Raw genomic sequence first — 22,845 nt, forward strand, 5'->3', positions numbered from 1 at the left:
ATGCGGCCAAGGTGCGCTAACAGCTGGTTTGGGTTGGACTCCTCAGCAAATATGCTGAATGAGCTCTCAAGCCTCTTCAGCTGGCTTGCTAGCTCGATGTTCTCCTGAGGAAGGAGGGGAATTACTCCTACTGCTGACCCGGCCTGAAGATACCCACACAAGTAACCAGTCAGTCACCTGTTCTTCTCAAGCTGACTCAGTGAGCGTGTTCTCAATTACATCTCAATTATTTAAAACACCATTCTGTAAGAGTCATCGTTCTCTATGAAAGGGAGCAGCCGATTTGTATGAAAGGCAAACTAGTTGGTCCTGTTGGGTTTATTTTTACTCTCCACAGACTACAATTAGCTTTTCTACTTTCGCCAACATATATTTTAGATAGCAAGGTTGGCTAAATTTGTTAGAATATGTGACAGGCTGGCCACTAGCATAGGTTTTAACATGTTCACCTCAACACTGGCCTCGTGTCCTGTTAACACATCCCCTGGGATTTAGTATGTGAATGAATCAGCGGTGTAATTCTAGTCAGTGACAATCCTGGACTTTCCCCTGACTGACTCAGGCTGGAGCTACCAGTATTGAGTTTTTTGGTGAGTCAACACACCAAGGATGTATGTCCAATATTGAGGAAATGGCTATAAAGAGGAATGATTAAATTTAACCTCACTAAACCGAAACCTATACAAAATAATATCCTTTTAAAGGGTAAAGAATAAATGCTAAAAATAACCATATGATTCAAATAGATTTGAGCTATTCATCTGGTACGTACTGTCAATGCCTCTGAAGTCTTTCCCTCCATATTCACCACCTCAAACTCTGAAATGGCATCCTATAAAAAAAATATACACACACACACAACTCGAACATGATCCCAAAAAACAACGACGAAGTGAACATTCTCCAGTCGGACGTTATATTTTAGGCCCTGATAATGCCTACATCTAGTCTTAAAATAATAACAGGGTCATTTCTACCTGAACAGAAAGCAGAAACAAATTATTTACATTGGGCTTCTCTGGCTGAAGAGTCTTTCCTAAACAGCTCGATTGCTCCTCCTTCTGCTCAGCTGTGGTATGTAAACAGGGTTTATTACCTGAAATACACCAAATGAATATTAATGGTAACAATCAGCCAAATGCTGGCCACACTGTGTAATAATCCAAAAATGTGAAGAAAAGTCTTCTTCGTTGCCTTTAAGTATGTGAAACCTACTTTGTGTCTCAGTTTGAATGGGCCCTCCCATACACAAACTGGCTGCGAAGCTGGACGATTTCAGGGCTTCGTTGTCTCTCACAAGTTCCTCCACTCGCTGTCGAAGCCTCGACGCCTCTGACTGAGACTCTTCCAGCAAATCACCTGCAGGTATTGGAGAGAGCTCGTCTCTATCTAGTAACACCTTCACTTAATCTTGCTTTGTTTCTACTGGCAAACCCTGTTGTCACTAAAAATATCAGCACAACAACAAACAACGTGTGACAGAAACTCTGTGAGAAAGTAAGGACTCGTTTAGTTAGTCACTGAGCCATTCACGTTGTTAGCATGTGAGTTTTTAACTGGATGACCAAAGCAGATTTTCAGGTTTCACTACATTTCACCATAATTGCTGAATGACACTTTAGGATATGATGCTACAACATCACATGTTGTCTTTGTGCCTATGTCAAATTTGTTTTAAATGACAAATGTGTTATTTAAAATGTCTGTTCAACTTTCTGCTGCTACAGAATTCAAGCTGAACAATCTCAACTTTCTGTGTAGAAAATTTTGGAAAAAACTTTATGAGCTTCCACTGTGACCAAGAAGCACATGGTAACTCAGCGCTCTAACATCAGTAAAAGAAAGCCACCATCGAAGTTGGAAATCCAGTGGTATTACGGACATAATGAGCCGAAAAGAGCAGTCTAACTGAAGTAGATGTTCCATCTTACTGAGCTGAGGATGAAGATCGTGACCAAATTAAAGGTAGACTCGAAACAAAGGACACAACTCCCCTCACTCACTGACAAAATCCCATCACAGGAGATACTTGTAGGTGTGAACACAGCTCTACCTCTAGCTCTCCCGACTACCAATAGCACTAAAACCAATGAGCTTATATATGTCACTGCCACAATAATAAAAAATATTGATCTACTTTTAGTCCAAGTAGGCTGGAGAAATAATGGAAGAACACCTGGGAGGAAGAAACGACAACACCAAAGCCAAGTGGCTGGTGGATCTATGAGCACCAACCTCACAGAAAAAGTGCCAATCAAGATCACAAAGGCAGACATCCAGCAACGAGCCTCAAGAATGAAGAGCTAGACAGCACCAAGACCTAAAATAATTGAAGATGATAGATGAAGAAGCTAACACACCATGGACACCTGGCAGCACAAATAAAAGGGACTGCTAACAGCAGGTACTCCTCCGCACTGGATAACAAAGGCCAGAACAATCTGAGCATGAAGGATCCCCCACAAGGGTACAACACCATCAAACTACAAGCCAGCCAATTACCTGCTTAACATGGAAGATCAACTCAGGGTCTCATGAACTAGGCTGAGTGGCCACATGAGTCAATATAGGACACATGCAGATCAGAAGAGCACTGGAAATAACAGCACTGGGTCCAAGGACCCACGTGAAGGCTGTGCAAAGGAGCCCCGGAGACTATGTAGTGCATTGTCGACACAATCAAGAGGCTGGGATAGTGTACAGGAACATCTGTTGCTACATATGGAATAAAAAGCCACACTTCTTGATGGGAGATACAGCCAAGGATGGGTGAGAACAACAAGCCCTAAGGTCCTACGGGACTTCAAGTTCTAGACAGTCGTGTGGCTGCTAACCATAGTGGTGGATGACAAAGAGCAGAAAAAGCCTCGTCTATCACAATGCAGGCAGTGATAGACATGGTAATCCCAGTGGTGAGCACAATCTGAAAGCGAGTTCACAAGAAAACAAAAAAGTACCAGTGGCTGAAAGAAAAAATGGAGAGCAGTGTGGTAACAGGAGCATTAGGAGCTGTAACCCCAAGATTGGAAGAATGGCTCCAGCAGATTCCAGGCACAATGTCAGAGGTCGCTGTCCAGAGGAGTGCAATCCTAGATACTGCACAGAACTCTCAAACTTCCAAGCCTCTGGTAAAGGATCACCACACCCCCAGGAGTTGAAAAGGACTGACACACAAACAGACGCACACGGCCTTAACTTCAACTTGAGATAACTAGTCTTTAGAAACATACCTAAGCTCTTAAGTCCCTTCATCCGTTCTCTCAGCATGCTGTTCTCCTCCAGCAGCTGCCGATAGCTGCTCCCTCCTCCAGCCTCATCCCTGGCCTTGACCTCACTCCCACCCGGAATCATAGATGCGGTACGGTCCTTTCCCCTCCATTGCAGTTGCTCACTTCCTACACATCGTCCTCTGAACTGTGGAAAGAAGACACAAACTGGTATTTTTAACTTAACAAAAATATCAGAAGCTACGCAGCAGGAGACACCAGAACACACAGAAGAAGTCAGGAGTAGCTGACCTTTACAGAAAACAAAGAGTTTTCTAACAGGCTGAAAAAGTAAACAACTGGAAAAAGAAATCTTGGCAATTTTTTACATTGTGAGGTTATATTTAAGTTCCGACTTAAAATTGTGTCAGTGACATAGGTGATTTGAAAGTATAACAGGTACACCACAAGATCACCAAATACGCTCGTACTCTCTCTCAAAGTTGAACACTTGAACATAAGATAAAGTTTTATAACAGGAGCTCGAAAGTAAAAGCAAATATGCTCAAATGACATTAATACCACCCGCTTTTTGTTTTATACTATACAGCGTGACACTAACGACCTGTTTCTAAGTTATCATTTCTAACAGGACGACTGTAGACTATGAGCGAAACGTTGGACGGAAAATAAAAATCCTCCGACGACTTTGAGAGGACAAATGCTGTACTATGAACCCTGACAGAGTCGGACATATGGCAAAAATGTGTTAGCTATGGTGATAGCATATTATGACAACTACAACGTTCTTATCCTGGGGAAAAGGGAACAAAAGCAGAGCAAAAAAATAACAAAACAAAACAAAATGTAATGCAAATCCAAGTAACACACATCTATCCAGGAGACCAGGCTCAAATACACCACAATCTAGCAAATGACAGCTACCTTGATTGGCTGAAGAAAGCTAATATTAGTTTTCGCTGTTGTCATGCAAATTGCTAGCAACATCCTCGTTAGCTGTCCGGCTAGCTAACACTAGATGACTGTGCGGGAAACGAAGGCGCTAACTCCCCTTATTTTTCCTCTACAGAGACTGTAATCGATTCGGTAAATCGCTGGAAACGCGGAGATAAACGCCAAGCCAAAACAACAAAAGAGGTGGCTTTTTTTGCTCGGTACCTTTCAGCTCGCAGTGGCCTCTCGTCTGCCCAGACATGTATTGCGAAGTGTCTACTGAGTCTATGCTGTAACCTGGGAAATTCCACCTCGCAAACGTTGGTAAACAGCGATGATTGACAGCAACGTGGCCAATCGCAGCTCGGCTCTATCAGAGGGGCACCAACAGGAGCAGCTGACCTTAATGTAAACACTGGAGCAAACGCTCTACATGTATTCTAACCGTGGCGGTATTACCAGAATTGCCAAACCTGTTCACATGATCTACTTTTAGGCACCAATATCCATATATGGCAAAATAGTGAATGATGCAATAATTCGATGGCAAGTAAGACTCATAATAATAATAATAATAATAATTTTTAAATCCCCTATATTTTCTCTTGAATTTTAATCATTTTAATTATATTTCGTATTAACATTTATTATTGTTTTTACTGTGTACTCACTGAACCCCGACTACCACTCCATCCCCCCAAAGTCATGAGACAAACCCGACCTTTTTCACTCAGTGACTTTTTTCCCTCATTGATAAATTCAGAGATGGAGCTGGTGGGGGTTTCTGTGATTGCATCACATATTTCCTCTGAACTGAGAGGGCAATACGTTTAGTTCGAGTTACGCAGATTTTTTTTTAAGCTGAACTAAATTATTGTTAAGAGATGTGTAATGATGAGTTTAGAGCTGGAAGAAAACTTGTTATTCCATCCACATTTTTATGCAAATGAAACACTGGATAAATTAAACATTTGTTTACATTTTTTTAAAAAATGAGCAAATCGTAAATGTGGTTAAAAAATACATTTTAAAAAAGTAGTTTCCTGAAAAACGTTCAAACACACTGTGTTTTGTCTATTTCCTGATTAACTATCTAGTTGATCAAGAAATTGATTAGTTTTAACTGTGATATAACAAATAAAATGAAGATGAACTATATGTTTTATAAATAAGTTGAATAACTGACTTTTATGTTTTTTGAGCTTGTATAAGAGTTCAGCCTGTGAGATGTGAATATTACAGTAGTTATATTCTTTTTTTCCCAGTCCATTAATATGAGGTATTAAGAGTGCACACTGTACCTATAACACAATCAACCCCAAATATTAGTTTTTTCAGTGCTGACCTAACTCTTTTTAATTAACCGTCCACTTGAGTTATATCTGTGTTGTCCCAGGAAAGGAGGAACACCCATATATTGTTAGACAAGGAAAACGTGTACAGTGCAAAATTAACAGACTCATCATTTATTGGATGGAACTTTTACTTAAAACCGTGTTTCTCACACATTGCTCACTGTATTTGACCAGAACTCTCCCAATTTTATTGAAGACCCCCCCAAGAAGGCTAAAATTAATCACTTGGAGCAATAGTGACATCTTGTGGGAATTAACGAACAGATAATCTGCGGTTATGTTTCTTCCTCAGGGAGTAATTTACGTTGTTCCTCTGGTAGCTGGAAACACAAAGTGTGATACTTGATCATTCAGCTTGTGGCTACACACAATCACACGGAACCACACAAGGATATTCCCGGCTAAGAAGCCTCCTGCGTAATTTGTAATAAAAATCTTACACAAATAACAAGTAAAACTGCCATACATGACATAATTTATACCAAACCTCATCTAATCTTATACTTGTGTTTAGCTTTTCTATTATTGTTACTTCCTGTCATGTAAAAACTCTACTGGTGTGTTACTGACTTAGTGTTAAAACTGCTTTAACAGAGAAATCAGCTTGACTTTCAATAGAATTTCCTTTTACTCATTGATGTCTTTGACTTAACTTCTCTGACAGAAAATCTTACTGTAAAGAAAGAGAATAAGTGAGAAAACAAGAGACAGTGGGTGGACAGCATGTGATTTAAGACAACACGCCTTATTTGAAAATCCTTTCACAAATCAGCTATAAATGCCCTTTTCAAGTCAAGTGAAAAATCACATGCTTCAACTAAAGCCACGTACAACAATGAAACAATAGGCATACGCACATATGCACACACAAAGGGTATCTATCCCTTTGGCCATAAAAGTCTGGTAAAAATGTGTGACTGTGGTCCCCAGAGAGCCATTTAGTGTCTACAGGAAAAAGCAACAGCACAGCTCATGTGGCTGTCACACACACAGAAGTTGTTTTTTCCTCATTCCTGTGCCTGCCAACATTTACATTGCCCATATGTTTTTTTGGTGCAAAGTGTTTCCACTTCGGGCTGCTGTGGTGTGCAGAAATGATAAACAGGCTGATGACTCTGAGACTGCCAGAAGAAAACAAAAACTACAGGCCTGAGGATACAGGAAATGTCACCATCATTCAGTCTTGCTGGGTGACAAACTGCACACTTTTTCTTATGCTCCCACCAACATTTGACAATATTTTAAAGCACTGCACAAAGCTAGCAGAATGAACACATGGTATGTTTGTTTGTTTGTTTTTTTAAATGAGCAATCCTCAAATTTGAGCCCTTCTCTAAACCCTTTTTGTCTGTAGCACAGAGTAGGCACCTCACCCTGCTGAGACAGGGACGCTTTCTCATCTCCCAGCAGTGGAAATTAGCAGCTGATAGTCATTAGTTCTGTGCTACTTAATACAAAAAGTCCTTTTGTTAGCCGAGTAGTGACCAGCCATCGTTCTCGAGGCATTAAATCAGGGACATTATTGCTGCTGAGACTATCGCAATGCAAAAAAACCTCAAAAATTGGGCTACATGTCACTGGCAACAGATACAAATGTATTTTAACATTTTACAGGTTACTTACATCAATTTTAGTTAAAAAAAAAAAAGTTGTAGACTTTATAAAATCCAAGACTTTGTATTAGCTTGACAAATACAGTTCGTCTAGGCCTGTGTGTAATGGATACTAACAGATTTTTTTATGATAGTGAGTAAATCAGTTTTAAAGTATAATTTGAGTTCTTTTATCTTCAGTTTTTATAATCCACAACATATTGAAAACTGTTTTTAAATGGAAAAAACAAACGCAAAACAAGTTTTGAGAGTAATGATAATATACACTGTGGTCAGTATATACAACAGATTTTTATACAATATTTATCACAAATCTCTTCTTTTCTAGCGTGATGCATGTTTTCACTGTTCCATTTGCCCAAAACATTCTGTTGCAAACAAAGGGCAGCCTATAACTGAGAACAAAAACTGACCCACCCAAAACTATATTTTAAAAAAATCACATATCTATAAATATTCACACATCTAAAATATTCTTTACTTACATTTCAAATGTTAAAACAAATAAACAACAACTCACCCACACATTTAGCTCGTATCGGAGAGGCACTTTTTAAGGAAACTGGTGAATTGGGGGAAGCGATTTTACTGTGAGACTTGGGGAATTCCCATAACCCATAAAATGGCCTGATACTGAAGGCTCAGAACCTGGTGTGTGTCCAACTGTTTGGCCTGCCTTTGCCAACACATGAATGGAAAGCTGTATACATTTAAATCATTTATGTGCAGCAGCTTGCAGTTTGCAGCACATGCACGTGCTTCATATAAGGATGCATGGCAAAAAACCTACAATACTGAATGATACAAAAGAGCCACTGGGCACATAATGTGACAAGTATAACAGAGAAAAATGCAAAGACAACTTATTCTAGTGTGTATGCACAGTGTGGTAGGCCTACATGCAGAACAGTGCTTGGCTTGTTTGCATGAAGGAACCACAGTTATGAAAACTATAACAACATGAAGTCAACGGCTAAAGCAATATCTTCGACTCCCTCTGAGAACTGAGCACCTTTGAAATATGTAAACTTGAATCTGTTTAATTTATGCAGTATGAGCTCATCGTTGCTACAGCAAAAAAAAAAAAAAAAAAAAAAAAATCCCCCATTATCAAAAGGGAAATTCAAGAACAGTGTATGTATTGACATTAACAAAGTGTTATTGCAGTAATCTCTTAATCTCCTGTAATTATGATCAAATAGAGCAATTTCAAGTTGGGTGTGCCACTGAGAGCAGCAAGAGCTGCAGACTGCCTTGGATTTGGCGTACTGCAGGGGATTTCCTCGCCACATCTTTTTTTTCTTCTTTCCTCTTTTAACTTGCAGTGGCCCGACAACAGCTGCGCTCACACATATGCAATGAGCTGAAACACTAACAAGAAAAAGACAGCTGTCTTGCACTTTTCCTCTGCATTAAACAAGTGTACAAGTGCAACTGACACACGTGAAATGAAGCATAAAGTGACGCGTTAATACGCGCAAATGTGGAAGAGCTAATATGAGCGTGTTAACTATCTATTAGCTGCTATTCAATATCTCAAATCTGCTATTCTGGCATTGTCAGCCTTTATTTACACTAGTTCTCTTTTATGAGTAACAATAACATATGGGTATTTTTGCTAAGCAGAAGAGGTATTAAAATGGAAGGGGGGTTTCCTGATCTTAAATATTCTAGTTCCCATTTTGCTCACCTCTGTACTGTTGCCAGTATCAACATGGTTAATTATTAAAGTGCCTTGTCAAATACAGGAACCCACGTCATAAAAAAGGTACAGCAAGAGAATGTGTGGTCTGATGAGACAAATTAAAAACTGTAATAACAACATGTAGTAAAAAACAGAAGAGACAACTGTTTTCAATTGTGTATTTTTTTATTCAGGTGTGTGTGTTACCTTCAAATCACAGTATTTGTTGGATGGCCTATAAATTAAAGGTTCTGCTTTAGTACCTACTTGTTAAATACACTACAGATGCGAACATGATCATCTTCATCGTGAGCGTATAACACTGTAAAAAAAAAAAAAAAAAAAGAACCGTCTCATCCTGCTGGACAGGAAGTTGAGACATGAGAGCAGAAAACTGGCTTGCAAGGCTGCGAGGTCATAGGTCACTTGATTTGGCTGAAGAGTGGCAGCAGTTACACTGAGAAAAGATGCTGACGTGAACCATCACAGTTTCACTCTGTCAACAGTCTTGTGGTCACTAAAGTCTGTGAACTGAGCTGCAGCGGGGCTATAACTGCGTTAATCTTCCCCTCCACAGAGAATCAGCAGGGTTTTGCGATAGTCTCCTGACGTGTCACCCTGTGCATGGTTATAAAAACACAAATAGTGGAAAAATCATTTGGTCATGTTTTGGAAGGCAGTGCTTTTTTCTGGCTCACACAATAGTTAAATGCAGAAGAGAAGCTGAGAAATCGGTCTATATCAACAAAGGAGTTAAAAGTGGAATTTCCCCTGTTTATCAGCTGACACTCATACAGTAGATAAAGATTTCTACTTTATAATCTCGATCAAGATTTCACATTTTTATGGCAAAAACGAAACTATGCAGGGCAACTGGTTAGCTTATATTAGTATACATTTTAGAAACAAGGGTAACACAAGCTGGCATTTTCCAGAGGAAACAGAACCAATAAATCTCCTGCTGTTGGCTTTAAGAGGTGCTGGAAGGTGGATTAATAGCGTAGATTGGGATTTGAAGCTTTCCCCCAAACTCTCAGAGGAACATAAGTAAGCATATTTCTCAAAACATGCACAGATTTAAACTTTGAGAAACTGCTCAAATCGAAACCGCTTTTGTAACTGAAACTAGCAAACTGAAAATGTACAATTAAATTGAATTAATTTAATAAATGATCAATTCAGTTATTTCTCTGCACAACTCATAAAAACAAGATAAAGCAATCCTTGCTCTTGCATAATGTGGAAATGTGTTTTCCAAACCAATCCAGGGCAGCTTGTTTTTATTGGTGTCACATTGATTTCATCTGTAAGTTATTATAGAACTGCTTTTAGGAACTTCCTGTCTCTGCATCTGTCAGCCAATCACAGAGCAGAGATAGAGGAAGAATGCAAGAGGGAAATTCCTAAACAGCTGTGTTGTGGCCACAGACCCATAGTCCACCGCAGAGAGCTATAGATTACCGTACCCCACCACCTTACCGCAGCAACAGAAAAAGGATGTGCACTGCATGCTCTGCACACAGCGGGACCAAAGCAATTAAACCAAACCTCCACAGACACACAAGTCACATGTGAACACAGCATGCCAAGCAGAGGTGTTAGTAGACAAAGACTCAGACTTACAATCATAGTTTCTACCTGGATGAATTCATGGAGGGAGGCATCGTGAGTTTCTTTGAACTCTTTTCGGATGTTAAAAAGGTCGATCTCGCTACGGGACACCATGATGCGGATCAGCGCTCTGTCGTCTGTACCAAGACCCTGCAGAGGAGATCAATAAATACTTTGTATATTCTGACTTAGACAACACAGGATTCTGCACCAATAAAAGTGACCTAATCACGTGTTACGGCTGACATCTAGTATCCAGATGACATGCTGAATAACTGATCTAACCCTAACTCATCTAAAACAGGATGAAGAGATACCTTCATGGCTTTGTACAAACGGTCTGCAAAATAAGAGGGCTGGTTCTTTACACTGCGGACTGCAAAGACAAGAGAAACATGCAACAGCTGAGAAGTTGTCACCCAGATTGGATTTCATCAACAGTATCATCCGCTGTGGCAAACTTGAAAGTAAAGGAGAATAAAGTCTGTAGTGAAAAATAGTTATTACCTATTGCATAAAATGCATTTTTCACATCTCCAGACATCTCCTTCTTAATAATCTGTTCAATGTCCTTGTTACTGCATTTGACAAACTCCTGGAACACTGTGAACAGCAAAGAGCACGAAAATCCACTGCATTTTGTTGGAGAAATTTAGTTGAACACTTGTAAAGATCATTGCAACCTACATATCTGTGATGACCTTTACCTTTCCTGAGATGAGGGAAGCTCCTGGTGCACAGGATGCTCATGAACTTCATCACCATGTCATCTGAGTCAGCATTGCATGCATCGGCAAGTTCCTGGTTTGTTCAGGAAGAACAGTGGGAACACAAAACCTTCAGATCCATTCTTACATTTCATATTTAAACACAGTAAAGAAAAGGATGCATTCAGTCACCTGAGCATCTGCATTAGCTCTTTCTACATCTGCAAGGCCCTCCTCTCTTGCACCCTGAACAGACAAGGAGGTTAAATGCAAATTAGTGCCGCTCTGTAAGGCTAGTGGTTAACCAAAAACGTATACTTTTTTTGTAAGACACTATAAAAGACAGTTAGGGAGGTGATTAAATAGATCTATGTGTAACAGAGAACACAAACCAGACTACCAGACTGCAACTTGTGAGTGGGCGTGGAAATTACACACAGTGTGAGTTCTCATGATGATGACAGACATTACCTGCACGAGAGAAACGAGGATCCGACAGAAATGGCCTGATGTGTCTGACTGAATGGCATCCTCCAAAGACTTTTTATAGGCTGCAAAGTATGATATATTACATGCCCTGACAAAGGTTTTTAGGACAAAGCAAGTGATTCTTTAAGCCTTATTCTGGTGCCAAACTTACCACCCTGATAGGCAGCATTCATGGCATGTATTTCCTGATTGCTCCTGGTAACCAGGATCTCAATGAGAGCGTGTTCATCAGTCCCAGCCCCCTAGGAAAAAAAGCTAGTGTGAGCTTCATTTTTTGCTATTTTGGTGCCTGTTGGTTTTTTTTTTTTTTTAAAGAAATAGGCTTTCTAACTCTATGCTGATTATTGTATGTGTGGGACCCAGCAAGGTAGTGCTTTGTGAAATATAAAAAGGTACAAGAGCCCATTTCAAAGTTTAGCTGCCTGTTTAATTCTAAATAACACACTGGACTTCCAAGCTGTTGTCAACATCTAAGACTTACTACTTATCCAAAACAGGTTTCATCTGTTCAGTTCCCATATTAGGTGATAATTTGACTGTTTGCCTTCAAATAACCAAATTATTATATTTCACTATTTGAAAATGCATAAAACGAGGACACAAACAATTATGAAACACCATCTGCACGCAAGTGCTCTCTGCTGAGAGCAGAGGATGAGTCAGGTTTGCCACATAAGGAAATTCAGTCAGGTTGAAAAGTTATAAATACATTTTTATTTGACTATAAAATGTGTTCTATGTAATTTATCTCGGCCAAATATCAACCACCACGTGTTTGGGAAACAGGTATCAGTATATGGGGGATTAAATGTGAACCGTGTTCACTACTCATAGAAATGTAACATATTAGCACTGGAGTGTCATTTAAGAGAGAAATCAGTGGGTGTTTTGGTTTAACTCCTACTTTACCTCCATTGCTTTTCTCATCATTTTGGCATCAAATTCAGCTGGCGTCAGCATGAGCCCAATTATCAGCCTCTCCAAGTTCTTTGACAATTCAGACTTCAGGTCCTTCATCAGATCCTGGAATGCCGAACACAGTGAGTTGTTAAAAGCTGTCGTATCCAGTGGAGGACACATAACAATAAACGAATAAAGGTAATATTTTGTGATTTAGCCATATTTTCTATCATTCCTGTGTCTTACCCTTCCAAGTAGGGATTTGAAGGCCTGTCTGATCTCTTGCCTCTGGGCATTACTTCTCCATGCAACAATATCAATGATTGCATCTTCATCTGTTCCTGTTATAAAGAAAAAGGAAATGCCATATGTAAAAAAAAAAAAAAAAGAGTTTTGCAAAGTTGCCAGGATAGTGTCAGTGTGTTTTATATAGCAGGGTTTGCATACCAAATCCCTTCATGGCTTTCCTCAGTGCTTGTGCATCAGCAGCAGGGTCGAAATTAGGCGCCGGGCGGACTGTAGGCCTCAGCTGAGGTAGTGCACATTACAAAATTGAAAGACTGACAATTAGTATTTACTCACAGAGTGTCAAAGTTACTAATATCCGTTAATTAAATCCATATCTGTAAGCTTGAACTAAAAGCACAAAGAGGGCTGAAGAACATGCAAAATAAATTATTTGTTATTCAAGATTTTTTTTATTATCTGATAAAAAATTATGAAGCAACACATTTGGCTTTATGATAATAATCTCTTGACATTTGAGGGGGCGGGTGCCCTCTTGAGTTTAGAATTCATGACACTGCTAACAATGCAAAAGGTTGGTAGGATGAAAAACAGCTCAGTTTCAGGAAGCATTAGAGAGACAGCCTTTTGTTGTCAAAAATGCTGAGATCTTTTTGACATTCACTCTCCAAATGGGGGTTTGGAGAGTTCATTCTAACAGAAAACTATTTGTGTTTCAGCGAACAGCACTCTGATCACATCTAGACAAAGCCTTCACTGTGTAGACATAACACCGTTAGCATATTGCCATAGCACATCATTACAGGGCCAGCAGGTAGTGGAGATGCAAGGCTCTGCTGAGGCAAACATGCAATCACACATCTAAGGTGGGAGCAGATGGAGCCCAAACCTGCACTCTGGTCATGGCACTTAATTCCCACATCTTGTAGGCTATCTGAGCAGCTTCAGGGAAGAATTCTCCAGCTAAGCTGCAATGACCGGTTTGACAAAACATAGCACACTCAGCAAAGCCAGAACCTCAAGCGGTAAATAGTGGGAACATTTCTAGGAAGAAGACTAAAATACAGTCTCTGCACCGTAAGTTTGTTTAAATCAATTATAAGCTTCAACAAAGAGTTTCCATTAGCCTCAGCATTCATTAAGATAATAAAGCTTTTACACAGTTCAAAGTAACAGTAGTAACGCCATACAGTGGTCCTCTAGCACCCCCTTCTGGATGCAGCATTCCTAAAACTTACTCATCATCCCCTCCACAGAGGTTGAGCAGAGTCCGCTTGTAATCCCCTGATGTATCATCCTGGTTGACATACACACACACACAAAGTCCTATAAGTGCTCTACATTCACATACAGAGTGCATATAAAACATGCTGTACCTCTCTTTCTCACCTTAATCATGTTATAAAGTGACTTCTCATATCTAAGGCGGAAACACTCTCGAATGTCCAACATGTCAATTTCAGAGCGAGAAATCATGATCCGGATCAGAGTGTTGTCAGCTGTACCGAGACCCTGGAGGGATTGAGGGACGATGCATTGTGGCAACAGTTAAGTAATCCTGAGCAATTTTAATAAATTTAACAATCTGTCACTAACAAGACCTCATTCATCATAACTGTACCAGTAAGTGTGCCTACAAACACACTGGAACCAAACTGAATGGCTACTTGAGCTTACCTTCATTGACTTGTAGAGGCGCTTGGCAAAGAACATGGGAACGCTCCTTATGCACTGGACTATGAGAAAAATGACCAAATTAGGCACTGTGTTGTGTCACAATGTAAAGTACAATGGTGCATTCAGTGCATTTCCTACCAACGGCCAGCATCAGTCTCTCAAAGTCTCCAGACAGCTCGTTCTTAATGCTGTCCTCAATGCTCATCTCTGCAATCTTCTCATATTCATCAAAAACTAAACAAACAGAGGAAAATATTGCACAAAAGTACCAATCTCATCCTTTTGGGTCATTATTGTGTAAAATCTTGAGTTTGCCTTTGTGCTTTAATTCCCCCCAGATTTGACTAAAATGGTTGTCCTGGCATGTTAGCAAGTTTAGGTAACACACATAGTAGCAGGAGGCTAATACTGAGGACAGCCAGCTTCTGAGTCACTTGAGGTCAGAGTGGGGATGACTGGAACGCCTCATTGTTGAGATATTTTCTCGGAGAACTGAGCTTACCCATGCGGAGGTGGGTCACACTACGGTTTCCCAGGATCATGATAAATTTGGCCTCGTCCGTCCCCCACTGCTCCTCTCCAGCTGCATAGAGATCCTACAGAGAGTTTAGAAAACAGATAGGGTCCAGGGCTGAGTTATTATAATTTCGTATTTTGTAATTATATTTCATTTTTATTTATTTTTGGTTTTAATTCGGTTTAGTTTCAGGTGGTTTCCAGAGTGAGTTTACTCGTTTCAGTTCAGTTTTTTATTGTTTGAAAATGTTTAGTTTTAGTTTAGTTTCTATTACTTTCAGTCTTAGTTTTAGTCTTTAGTAATTATTACTGTGAGCAGGGCATCGTGTCAGAGGCAAGATTTAAGTAAATCAGTACAGGTATTACAACAGAAACACAGGACTTTTTAAGCAGCTGACTTACAGTCTTATAGACATTAACATTTCTAGAAATAAGTTCATGAAAGCCTCATAAGGCAAATTTTGATGAAATTTTACCAAAATAACAAACACTAAAACTAATGATATTTTTATTTTTATTTCAGTTAATTTTACAAAATCAGAAAATCATTTCATTTAATTGATTTTATTCTGATCTCTACTTTTTAATTCTTATCTTAGTTATTTAAAATGTTTTTTCACATCTACATTTATTTCTTAGTTGAGTTTTAGTTAACTATAACAACCTTGGTGCAAGATTTATCTCAGGGTCACAGAAGCTGTACTGACCTTAATTAATAAGCCAAATACCCACTGCACTATCCTGGATGCCTAAAATTCTTGATTGACATTAGCTTTTATGTTTAGTCTTAATTTAAAAAAATGCATACACATCTGCTGAACTAATTTTTGTTAAATTGACTGCAGCGCTTCCACGTGTCAGCACAATACTCATTTAAAGCAACAGAGGCCATTCAGCACTGCCACCAATATGATACTTTAAAAGGAAAGGAAAGGACGCTCTTACAACAGGACACTTCAAGTATTCTTCAAACAAAGGCTGTGTAAAGTCAAACAGCATGTGCATGTTTAGCTTTTATGTTGGCTATAAAATGCTTACTTGGGCATCCTGCTGAACCAGGTCTGCATCCACTACTCCTGACTCATCTCTGGTCCCCTAGAAGTATTGAATCAAAACAACAGACTGCAGATTAGTCAGAGTTTAAAGGCACAGTGATCAAAGCGTGTTTGAGTTTCCTACTTAGTCAACTCACCTGAAGTAAAACAACCAGCATCTTCTTAAAGTGGCCTGAAGTGTCTGCGATTACATCCTCCTCCAGGTCTCTGCCATAGGCTGGGTACACAGATGACAGTTCTAAATACTATCAGATGCGTAATTCAAGTGACGTCTTAGATAAAACATCTTACCGTCCTTGTATGCTGCAACCATGTCATGTATTTGTTTGTTGTTCCTAGAAGCCAGTACTTCAATCAGGCATCTCTCATTTGTTCCAGCACCCTTAAAACAGAGTATGAAGGCGGATGTGAAACAGTTTCTGCCTCATTTAATATGGAGTGAGAGCGAATCAAATTTTTTGGCTTACTGTGATTGCATCATGGATTTCTTTGGCATCGTGGTAGGCCGGGGTTCTCATCAGACTGACAATGAGGCGCTCAAATTTTCCCGTGAGCTCATATTTGAGATCATCAATCAGGTCCTGATGAAAGAGAATTTCGGTGATGCTGGACTCAAAACTGCTATCTTAAGCTTTTAAAGTGTCTAAGCAATGTCTGGAAATTACAGTTGTGCTTAGATGTTCACATACACTCATCATGGGCGTAAATGTCTGGTCATTTTGGGCTTTCAATAATTTCTTTGAGCTGTTATTTTCCCACAGTGAAATGACTATATGGCATAGATCTTTAATGGCTGAAACAAAAACAAGAATTGGGTGCCTCGGCTTTACTCCGTCAAACATACCTCTTATTATTTTGGCCAGAATACTCAATCTTTGTCTCATCTAACCATAAAGATTTCTCGAGAAAGTATTTGACTTTTCTACAATGGTATGTTGATTTTGGAGTAGATGCTCCTCACTATCCTCTCGGTCCGTGGTGATTTCAAACTCTCTTCATTGGAGACAGTGATGCTGGTGTTCCAACAGTTTCCAGTTCATGGCAGGCTTGAGCTTCGGTGGTTCCTGGGTTCTGAGAATGGCAGTTTTGGTCTACTCCCTTGACAAAATGGTGACACATCTGAATAACTTTACGTACAGTTGTTTGTAGTGATGATCCTGGAATCTGCAGCTGGTTAGGAATGGCTCCAGGAGACCTTCCCAAACTGCGTAAATCTACAATTGTCCTTCTTAGATCGTCACTGAGTTTCTCTAAATATTGGTCAGTAAAATACATTTGACCCTGCATGGATTGAAGACACTCCAAAATAAATTCAAAATTGTGCACCTAATTCTTATTTTAAACCCATTAAATATGTATACTCTACATTTATTGCAACCTGGAAAAAAATAATGGTTAAAATAAATCATTAGATCATTGAAATTAACAGATGAATGCCAAGTAAACTTCTGACCACAGCTGTAGCATTTAAAAATGTATTTGTTTACCTGTCCAAAGTTGCTTTTGTAAGCTGCGATGATTTCTTGCCTTTGCGCATTGCTTCGAGAGGTGACCAGGTCCAAGATGGCCTCTTTGTCACTTCCTGAGAAACAGAAAAGAAACATTTTCAACAAAGACCTAAAAACTCATCCTAGACAGCATCGAGAAATTCGTCAAGTGATGATTCAACTGACTAGTGAGGAGGACAAACGATGACCTTTACACCTCTGTGGCCATGAATCACGGAGGAGTGGGGCACTCACCAATGCCTTTCATAGCACTGTAAAGGGCCTCGGCATCAGCGGTGGGGTCAAAATCGGGAGCGTCTGTTATTGTACCTCTGAACACCTGAAAGAGTGAACAGCTCAAGTCAATTTCAAACATTTTCAGTTAAGATAAGAATAAATAACACAGACATGCTACTCTTTCGTGCTTAAATAAGAAGTGACAAGAACATATGATATCAAAGTACATCTGAAACAAGATTTCTGTTGTTCGGTATGGTTAGGTCAAAGGTGTCTTTTAATAATAAACTGAATAATAAATAAATACAGCAATGACACTGGTCTGTGGTTACAGAGGTGAGGCCACCAGCTACCAGCCAAGAGCAACAACAAGGGTCTACAATACCTGATACTAATGTAGTATATTTATGTTGTATTTTTGATTATTTGCTATATTAGCAATGTGATTCTGGAGATGGCATTTTAAAACTGTTAAATGGACTGCTATGAAACTTGATACAATCAGTCATCAAGTCCAGTGACTTTGCTGCTTCATACGGTTTTCCTCTACTGCCATGTGTCATTAAAATATTGGGTTTTTAGTCGACAGCCATGAAATTTGATACATTAATGTCTCCATCAGGATAAATTCCTCTAATTTTTGTCACTACATTTCTATGCTAATTATGCTAACACAACCAAACATGTGAGCATTCTTCATGTTACATGTCAACATATCAGTGTAGCTTTTCTGTAGAAAAAAGGAGACTAAAAAAGAAAGGCTAGTATGAGAGAAGAGGATCTCACATTTTGAGCCACAGCTTGCATTTTGCAGATGGCTCGAAACAGCAGTGGGCTTGGCTTTGCTATGACTTTGCATATGCTGCTCACCTCCAGAACAGACCAGTTGTAAACCCTTTTTTTAACCATACACTTTGCTTTTTTAATAAATTTGCACTTTATGTCCCATTCTCTAACAATGCATTATCTCAACCCACACCTCCTTGCATGCTGAGAGTAGTGGAGTGGTGTAGCAGCAGTGACAGCAGCTGAGTATTTGCACCTGTCTCACCCCCAACAGATCAGAGTGTGTGTATGTTGCTTGCCTGTTTGTGCAGGGGCGGGAAAGTAGACAGGGTCGGGTTGCACACAGAACTTTTACACATCAGACCATCTAATATGCAATAGCTCAAAAAGGATGAAAAATATCAACATTATGATCTTGTAATAATAAGATCTTCACAAAAACGGCTGAAAAATGAAACTGCAGCAGCTGCTCTCGAGGTTACTGCTGCATTGAGGCTGTCAGCCAAGTTGTGCTCTCCGCCCAGCTACAGAAGCCACTGTATATGCTCTGCTTAACATCACTCCTCAGGACAGCTGTAAAGCTTCACCCACGTGGCAACAGGCCACAAACACAAGCCCCTAGCAACAGACTTTAACTAAACTAATCACGGTTCGGTAAAGTGAATTTAATAACAATAAGTTGATTTCTATGCATCCCTCCCCCTATAAGTGCAATTTGTTTCATCTGGTGCCCAAACTTTAAAAGAGGTAAGAGCTAGTTTGTGTTTAACCTTAAATAATTTTACAAAGTCATTCTGGAAAAATGCCGTCAGGTATAACGAGGTGCTGCAGGTAGCACTGACACTCTACACTCCTGTTTTTGATGTTGCGCAGGGCTCACATGGTGGCAGATGGCAGCCTCACTCTATCCACGCCAGTGTCACACAAAACAATTCATTCTGCTGCACTGATACAAGATCTGGTCTGCAGTTTGATTATAGCTAACATGATACAAGGCCAGATGACCAAGCTCTTGTCCACTTACCATGTCTATATTTGGTCTTATATGTCAACACTGCTCAGGAATCAATAGTTTCAGGCCTAAAGGGAAAACAGAAATGCTGAGGTACAGGTAGCCAGTTGCACTGGAAAACATCCTTGCAATGTGAAAGGTGACCTTCACCTCAGCTTTGGATGAAACTATGTTGCAAACAATGATGATCTTTATTTCCTGAGTAAATACAAAGAGGTACTGTTATTCATTATCCAGGCTGTTCTTAGCTAGAGCGCAGGAGCAAAAAGCAGACGGGGGCCTGCTTTTTATTAGACTCAACCTCATATTCACACAAAAATACATTGATGGATGGAATATGTTTTATTTAAACTTGCAGGAAAGCTGGAGCCACATTTCCCATGCAGCTATATTCTGACTATAATGCAGACATTCAGACAAGGTAAACATGTTGAGGCGTCAGTACAGAGAAGCTACTTCTTCTAGACTGACGATACTTAATTTAGAATCACAACACAGAAGTAGGCTACACTGAACTTACACACAAATAGTTTTTAAGGAATAAAGAATTTATGCTAAATTGAGGGGGGAAAGAGTACTCCACATGGTTTGAAATACTGTACTGTTTGTTTAAAACTCCAGTGAGGCTTTCCCAAAAATAGCACGCGCGCAGTTTATCTTAATATCAGAAGACAGGTCTGGGGGACAGGGCCTCTCGGCCTCTCTCTCCCTTTATATGTACACAGGGCCACACCCTTCTCTGTTAATTCCCCCCACATACACACACCGAAGGATATTCTTTAAATCAGAGGCTTTAAATCTAATGGTATATTGTTTTTCTGAATTAAGTTTCATTTTAAACTTTCCTCGAGTTGAATTTTATTACAGCCGTTCCTTCTGCAGCCACGGGTGCCAGGGGCACATTTAAAAATGACACCTCAGCAAACTTTTCTGTTAATTTGTGACCCATTATATGGAGCCGACAACGAACGACAGAGAGCAGCTTACCTTCTCGGTGCAGGAAGTATCGGTGCAGAGTGACAGCGGCCCCTAAACTCGGTCTGTCTTTCCCCCCCGGTCGGATGAATTCAGGCCGGCCAGTTACTCGTCCTCAGTGACGTGGTGACTGCGGCGCTCTCTCGCGCGGCTTCTGTAAAGCGTACGCGCATGTCTGCGCGTGAGAGAGAGACAGAAAGTGCGGGCTTGAGAGAGCGAGAAAGAGAGAGCGGTGCTTTGATATATACGTGCTTAATGCAAGAGAATGCTTCAAACACGGGTGTAAATGTGACTGGGTAATAGCTGCTTATTTCTATTATTTCCCCCACACCCTAATGTTGAAAAAATAAATAAATAAATAAATAAATAAATAAATAAATATATATATATATATATATATATATATATATATATATATATATATATATATATATATATATATAGCCTATATATATATATATATATGAACGATTAATTGACACCTTTCTTTTATATATTGAGCCACCACTTGGAGCTGGTAACAGGCAAGCATAACTTTCTGAATTTTGGCACATGCGCACGAGTCTGAGTTTTAACAGAGGCAGCTTACTGACACTGACGTGACAATTTGTTCTATTTCTGTCCTGTCAGAAGACCTCCAGTAAGTGTGGAGGGGCGTGTGAGTGCGTGTGTGTGTTTAGTGGGAGGGGAGGGGGAGCATAGCTGCGGTATGACAGTAAAACGAGTGCCACATTCATTGCTCTATTCCTGGAATGCATGCATGCATGTTTTGCCCACAAATTTGCGTGTTGCATGTGTATTTCCTGTGATCTTTTATGTTGGGCTTTTTACTTCATTCATTCATGGTGATACTGGTGACACCGCATGTGGAGAGAAAGGTGACGGAAGAGATGATGAGAAACTAGAGGTGACTTACAGGAAGCTGACAGGGAGTCCAGTGCTCCACTTCGCAACAGCAAAGAAAAAAAGGGGGCATGACTCAGTATTTCATTAGGTGAATAAAAATGTGATAAAAGTTCACACCTGGTCTATGTGCTTGATAAATGATCTTATTTACTGTGTTCAGATGCAATTCACACATCATATGCTCAGTGAGGCACAGAAGACAGGGAGATAGGATTAACATTAAACCCTGTTTGCTCTCTTCAAAGGTTGGGGAGGGAGCAGAGATAAGCACGCTATGTCTATGGGAGGGAAAGACAGATTGATGATGGGGAGGTGGTTATGAACATCTGTAGTGATGTTTCAGCAACATTTTAGATTAGACCAATTAGATCATTGTGTAAATGTTGATCAACCCGTTTAACAGGAAAAATGTCCTGTTTTGGAGGCGCTGTATGTTTTACATTTGAATGTTATACTCCTTGTTACTTGAAGAATATGTTTTGGTCTGTGCCTCTGGTACTATGAACTTTAAAGTGGACGTATTGGGCAAAAACCTATAGCGTCAGAGGCTTTAGCTTTGATCTATGAATGAAATGAGTCCACTGATATGTTTTTCTTTTTTCTTTTGGTTTCCTCTCCTTTAGTGTACCCTTTTCATCTTCGCCCCCAACCAGTGTTGAAAGAATGGGGTGTCCATATGGTGGAAACAGTGAAGCGGCAGAGAGGAATTTCTTTTGTTGCACAGCGACCTCTTGTGGTTTGAAGATATACTGCATACCCAACATAACAATTTCATTCTGGCTGAGATGGGAAATATATATTAATGCATATTCATTTTATTTATTGTTGAAATGAAAACAAATTCATTTTCAAACTATGTAAACTGTATTCATTAGATATGTAATCATTAATAAACATTTCATCTATGATGAGTCTATGATTGTGGATTCTGGATCTTTAGCTCTGAATTTTGAGGTCTTTTGGGGCTTCTCTTGGTTCTTAGGTTGCTTATTGGTATATTTGTTTTTAATATTCTCTTGTATTTTGAGCCTCAGCTCTTTTTTAGTTTACCTCCCTGTCTTGTTGTCTTTGACTAGTATCAGCTGTTTTCTTTTCCCCAGATGTTTCCACTCTTTTTACAGCCAAACAAAACAAAACAAAACAAAACAAAAAACAAACAAACTTCTGTCTTTCTCTCTCTTTTTTTGCATGAAACATTAAATCTTTGTTTAAAAAAAATTAACAAAGCATCAAAGCTATTATACTCCCTTTTAGCACCGTATCTTTATTCTTGTACTTAGTTTAAGCTTTAAAGGAGTCCCTAAGAGGTCAGTTCATCCTCTGTCTAAATCAAGCTCCTTACTGCTTAAGGCCTGTAAGTTTTTAAAGCTGTTCTAGTCTGATTGGCTGTCCTTTGCAAACAAATGGCTCAAACAGTGTGTGGGTGGAG

At 39.6% G+C, this 22,845-nt stretch overlaps 2 protein-coding genes and 1 long non-coding RNA gene across 5 annotated transcripts in view; all 3 read right to left on the reverse strand.

Annotated features, from left to right (window-relative positions):
* LOC146582615 (TNFAIP3-interacting protein 1-like) overlaps positions 1 to 3,351 on the reverse strand; it is a 3,833-nt gene extending 482 nt beyond the window's left edge. Inside the window, exons 1-5 of the mRNA XM_085246253.1 lie at positions 3,231 to 3,351; positions 1,216 to 1,359; positions 1,008 to 1,096; positions 773 to 832; positions 5 to 143 (exon numbers count right to left, since the gene is read on the reverse strand). Of these exons, the coding sequence (XP_085102379.1) occupies positions 5 to 143; positions 773 to 832; positions 1,008 to 1,096; positions 1,216 to 1,359; positions 3,231 to 3,351 (553 nt within the window). The remainder of the gene's footprint in view (positions 1 to 4; positions 144 to 772; positions 833 to 1,007; positions 1,097 to 1,215; positions 1,360 to 3,230) is intronic.
* Positions 3,352 to 3,378: 27 nt separating this feature from the next.
* LOC146582616 (uncharacterized) lies at positions 3,379 to 4,430 on the reverse strand. Its single transcript, XR_014888875.1, has 2 exons — positions 4,386 to 4,430; positions 3,379 to 3,414 (listed from the first exon to the last, which is right to left on the reverse strand). It is a non-coding gene; the product is annotated as an uncharacterized LOC146582616 (long non-coding RNA).
* A 4,549-nt stretch (positions 4,431 to 8,979) lies between these two features.
* Positions 8,980 to 20,650, reverse strand: LOC146582617 (annexin A6-like). 3 transcript variants are annotated; one of them, XM_085245501.1, is made up of 26 exons: positions 20,523 to 20,614; positions 19,686 to 19,733; positions 19,548 to 19,603; positions 17,756 to 17,840; positions 17,501 to 17,595; positions 16,481 to 16,594; positions 16,305 to 16,395; positions 16,151 to 16,230; positions 15,997 to 16,053; positions 14,945 to 15,038; positions 14,581 to 14,676; positions 14,443 to 14,501; positions 14,155 to 14,277; positions 14,004 to 14,062; positions 13,655 to 13,733; positions 12,967 to 13,048; positions 12,766 to 12,860; positions 12,529 to 12,642; positions 11,771 to 11,861; positions 11,602 to 11,681; positions 11,323 to 11,376; positions 11,131 to 11,224; positions 10,931 to 11,026; positions 10,741 to 10,799; positions 10,436 to 10,573; positions 8,980 to 9,430 (listed from the first exon to the last, which is right to left on the reverse strand). In XM_085245501.1, the coding sequence occupies exons 3-26, from the start codon at positions 19,548 to 19,550 to the stop codon at positions 9,371 to 9,373; spliced, it is 1,998 nt and encodes a 665-aa protein (XP_085101627.1). In that variant the 5' UTR covers positions 19,551 to 19,603; positions 19,686 to 19,733; positions 20,523 to 20,614; the 3' UTR covers positions 8,980 to 9,370. The 3 variants fall into 3 exon arrangements, with proteins under 3 accessions (XP_085101627.1, XP_085101635.1, XP_085101615.1); XM_085245509.1 differs by lacking the exon at positions 19,686 to 19,733 and having other exon boundaries at positions 10,451 to 10,573; positions 20,523 to 20,650; XM_085245489.1 differs by lacking the exon at positions 19,686 to 19,733 and having other exon boundaries at positions 20,523 to 20,650.
* Between the last annotated feature and the right edge of the window lie 2,195 nt (positions 20,651 to 22,845).

The sequence above is a fragment of the Mchenga conophoros genome, linkage group LG2 (assembly GCF_057382185.1).
Source record: "Mchenga conophoros isolate Kocher_MC1m ecotype Shallow Benthic linkage group LG2, M_conophoros_male_GT1.1, whole genome shotgun sequence".
Taxonomy (NCBI): Eukaryota; Metazoa; Chordata; class Actinopteri; order Cichliformes; family Cichlidae; genus Mchenga; species Mchenga conophoros.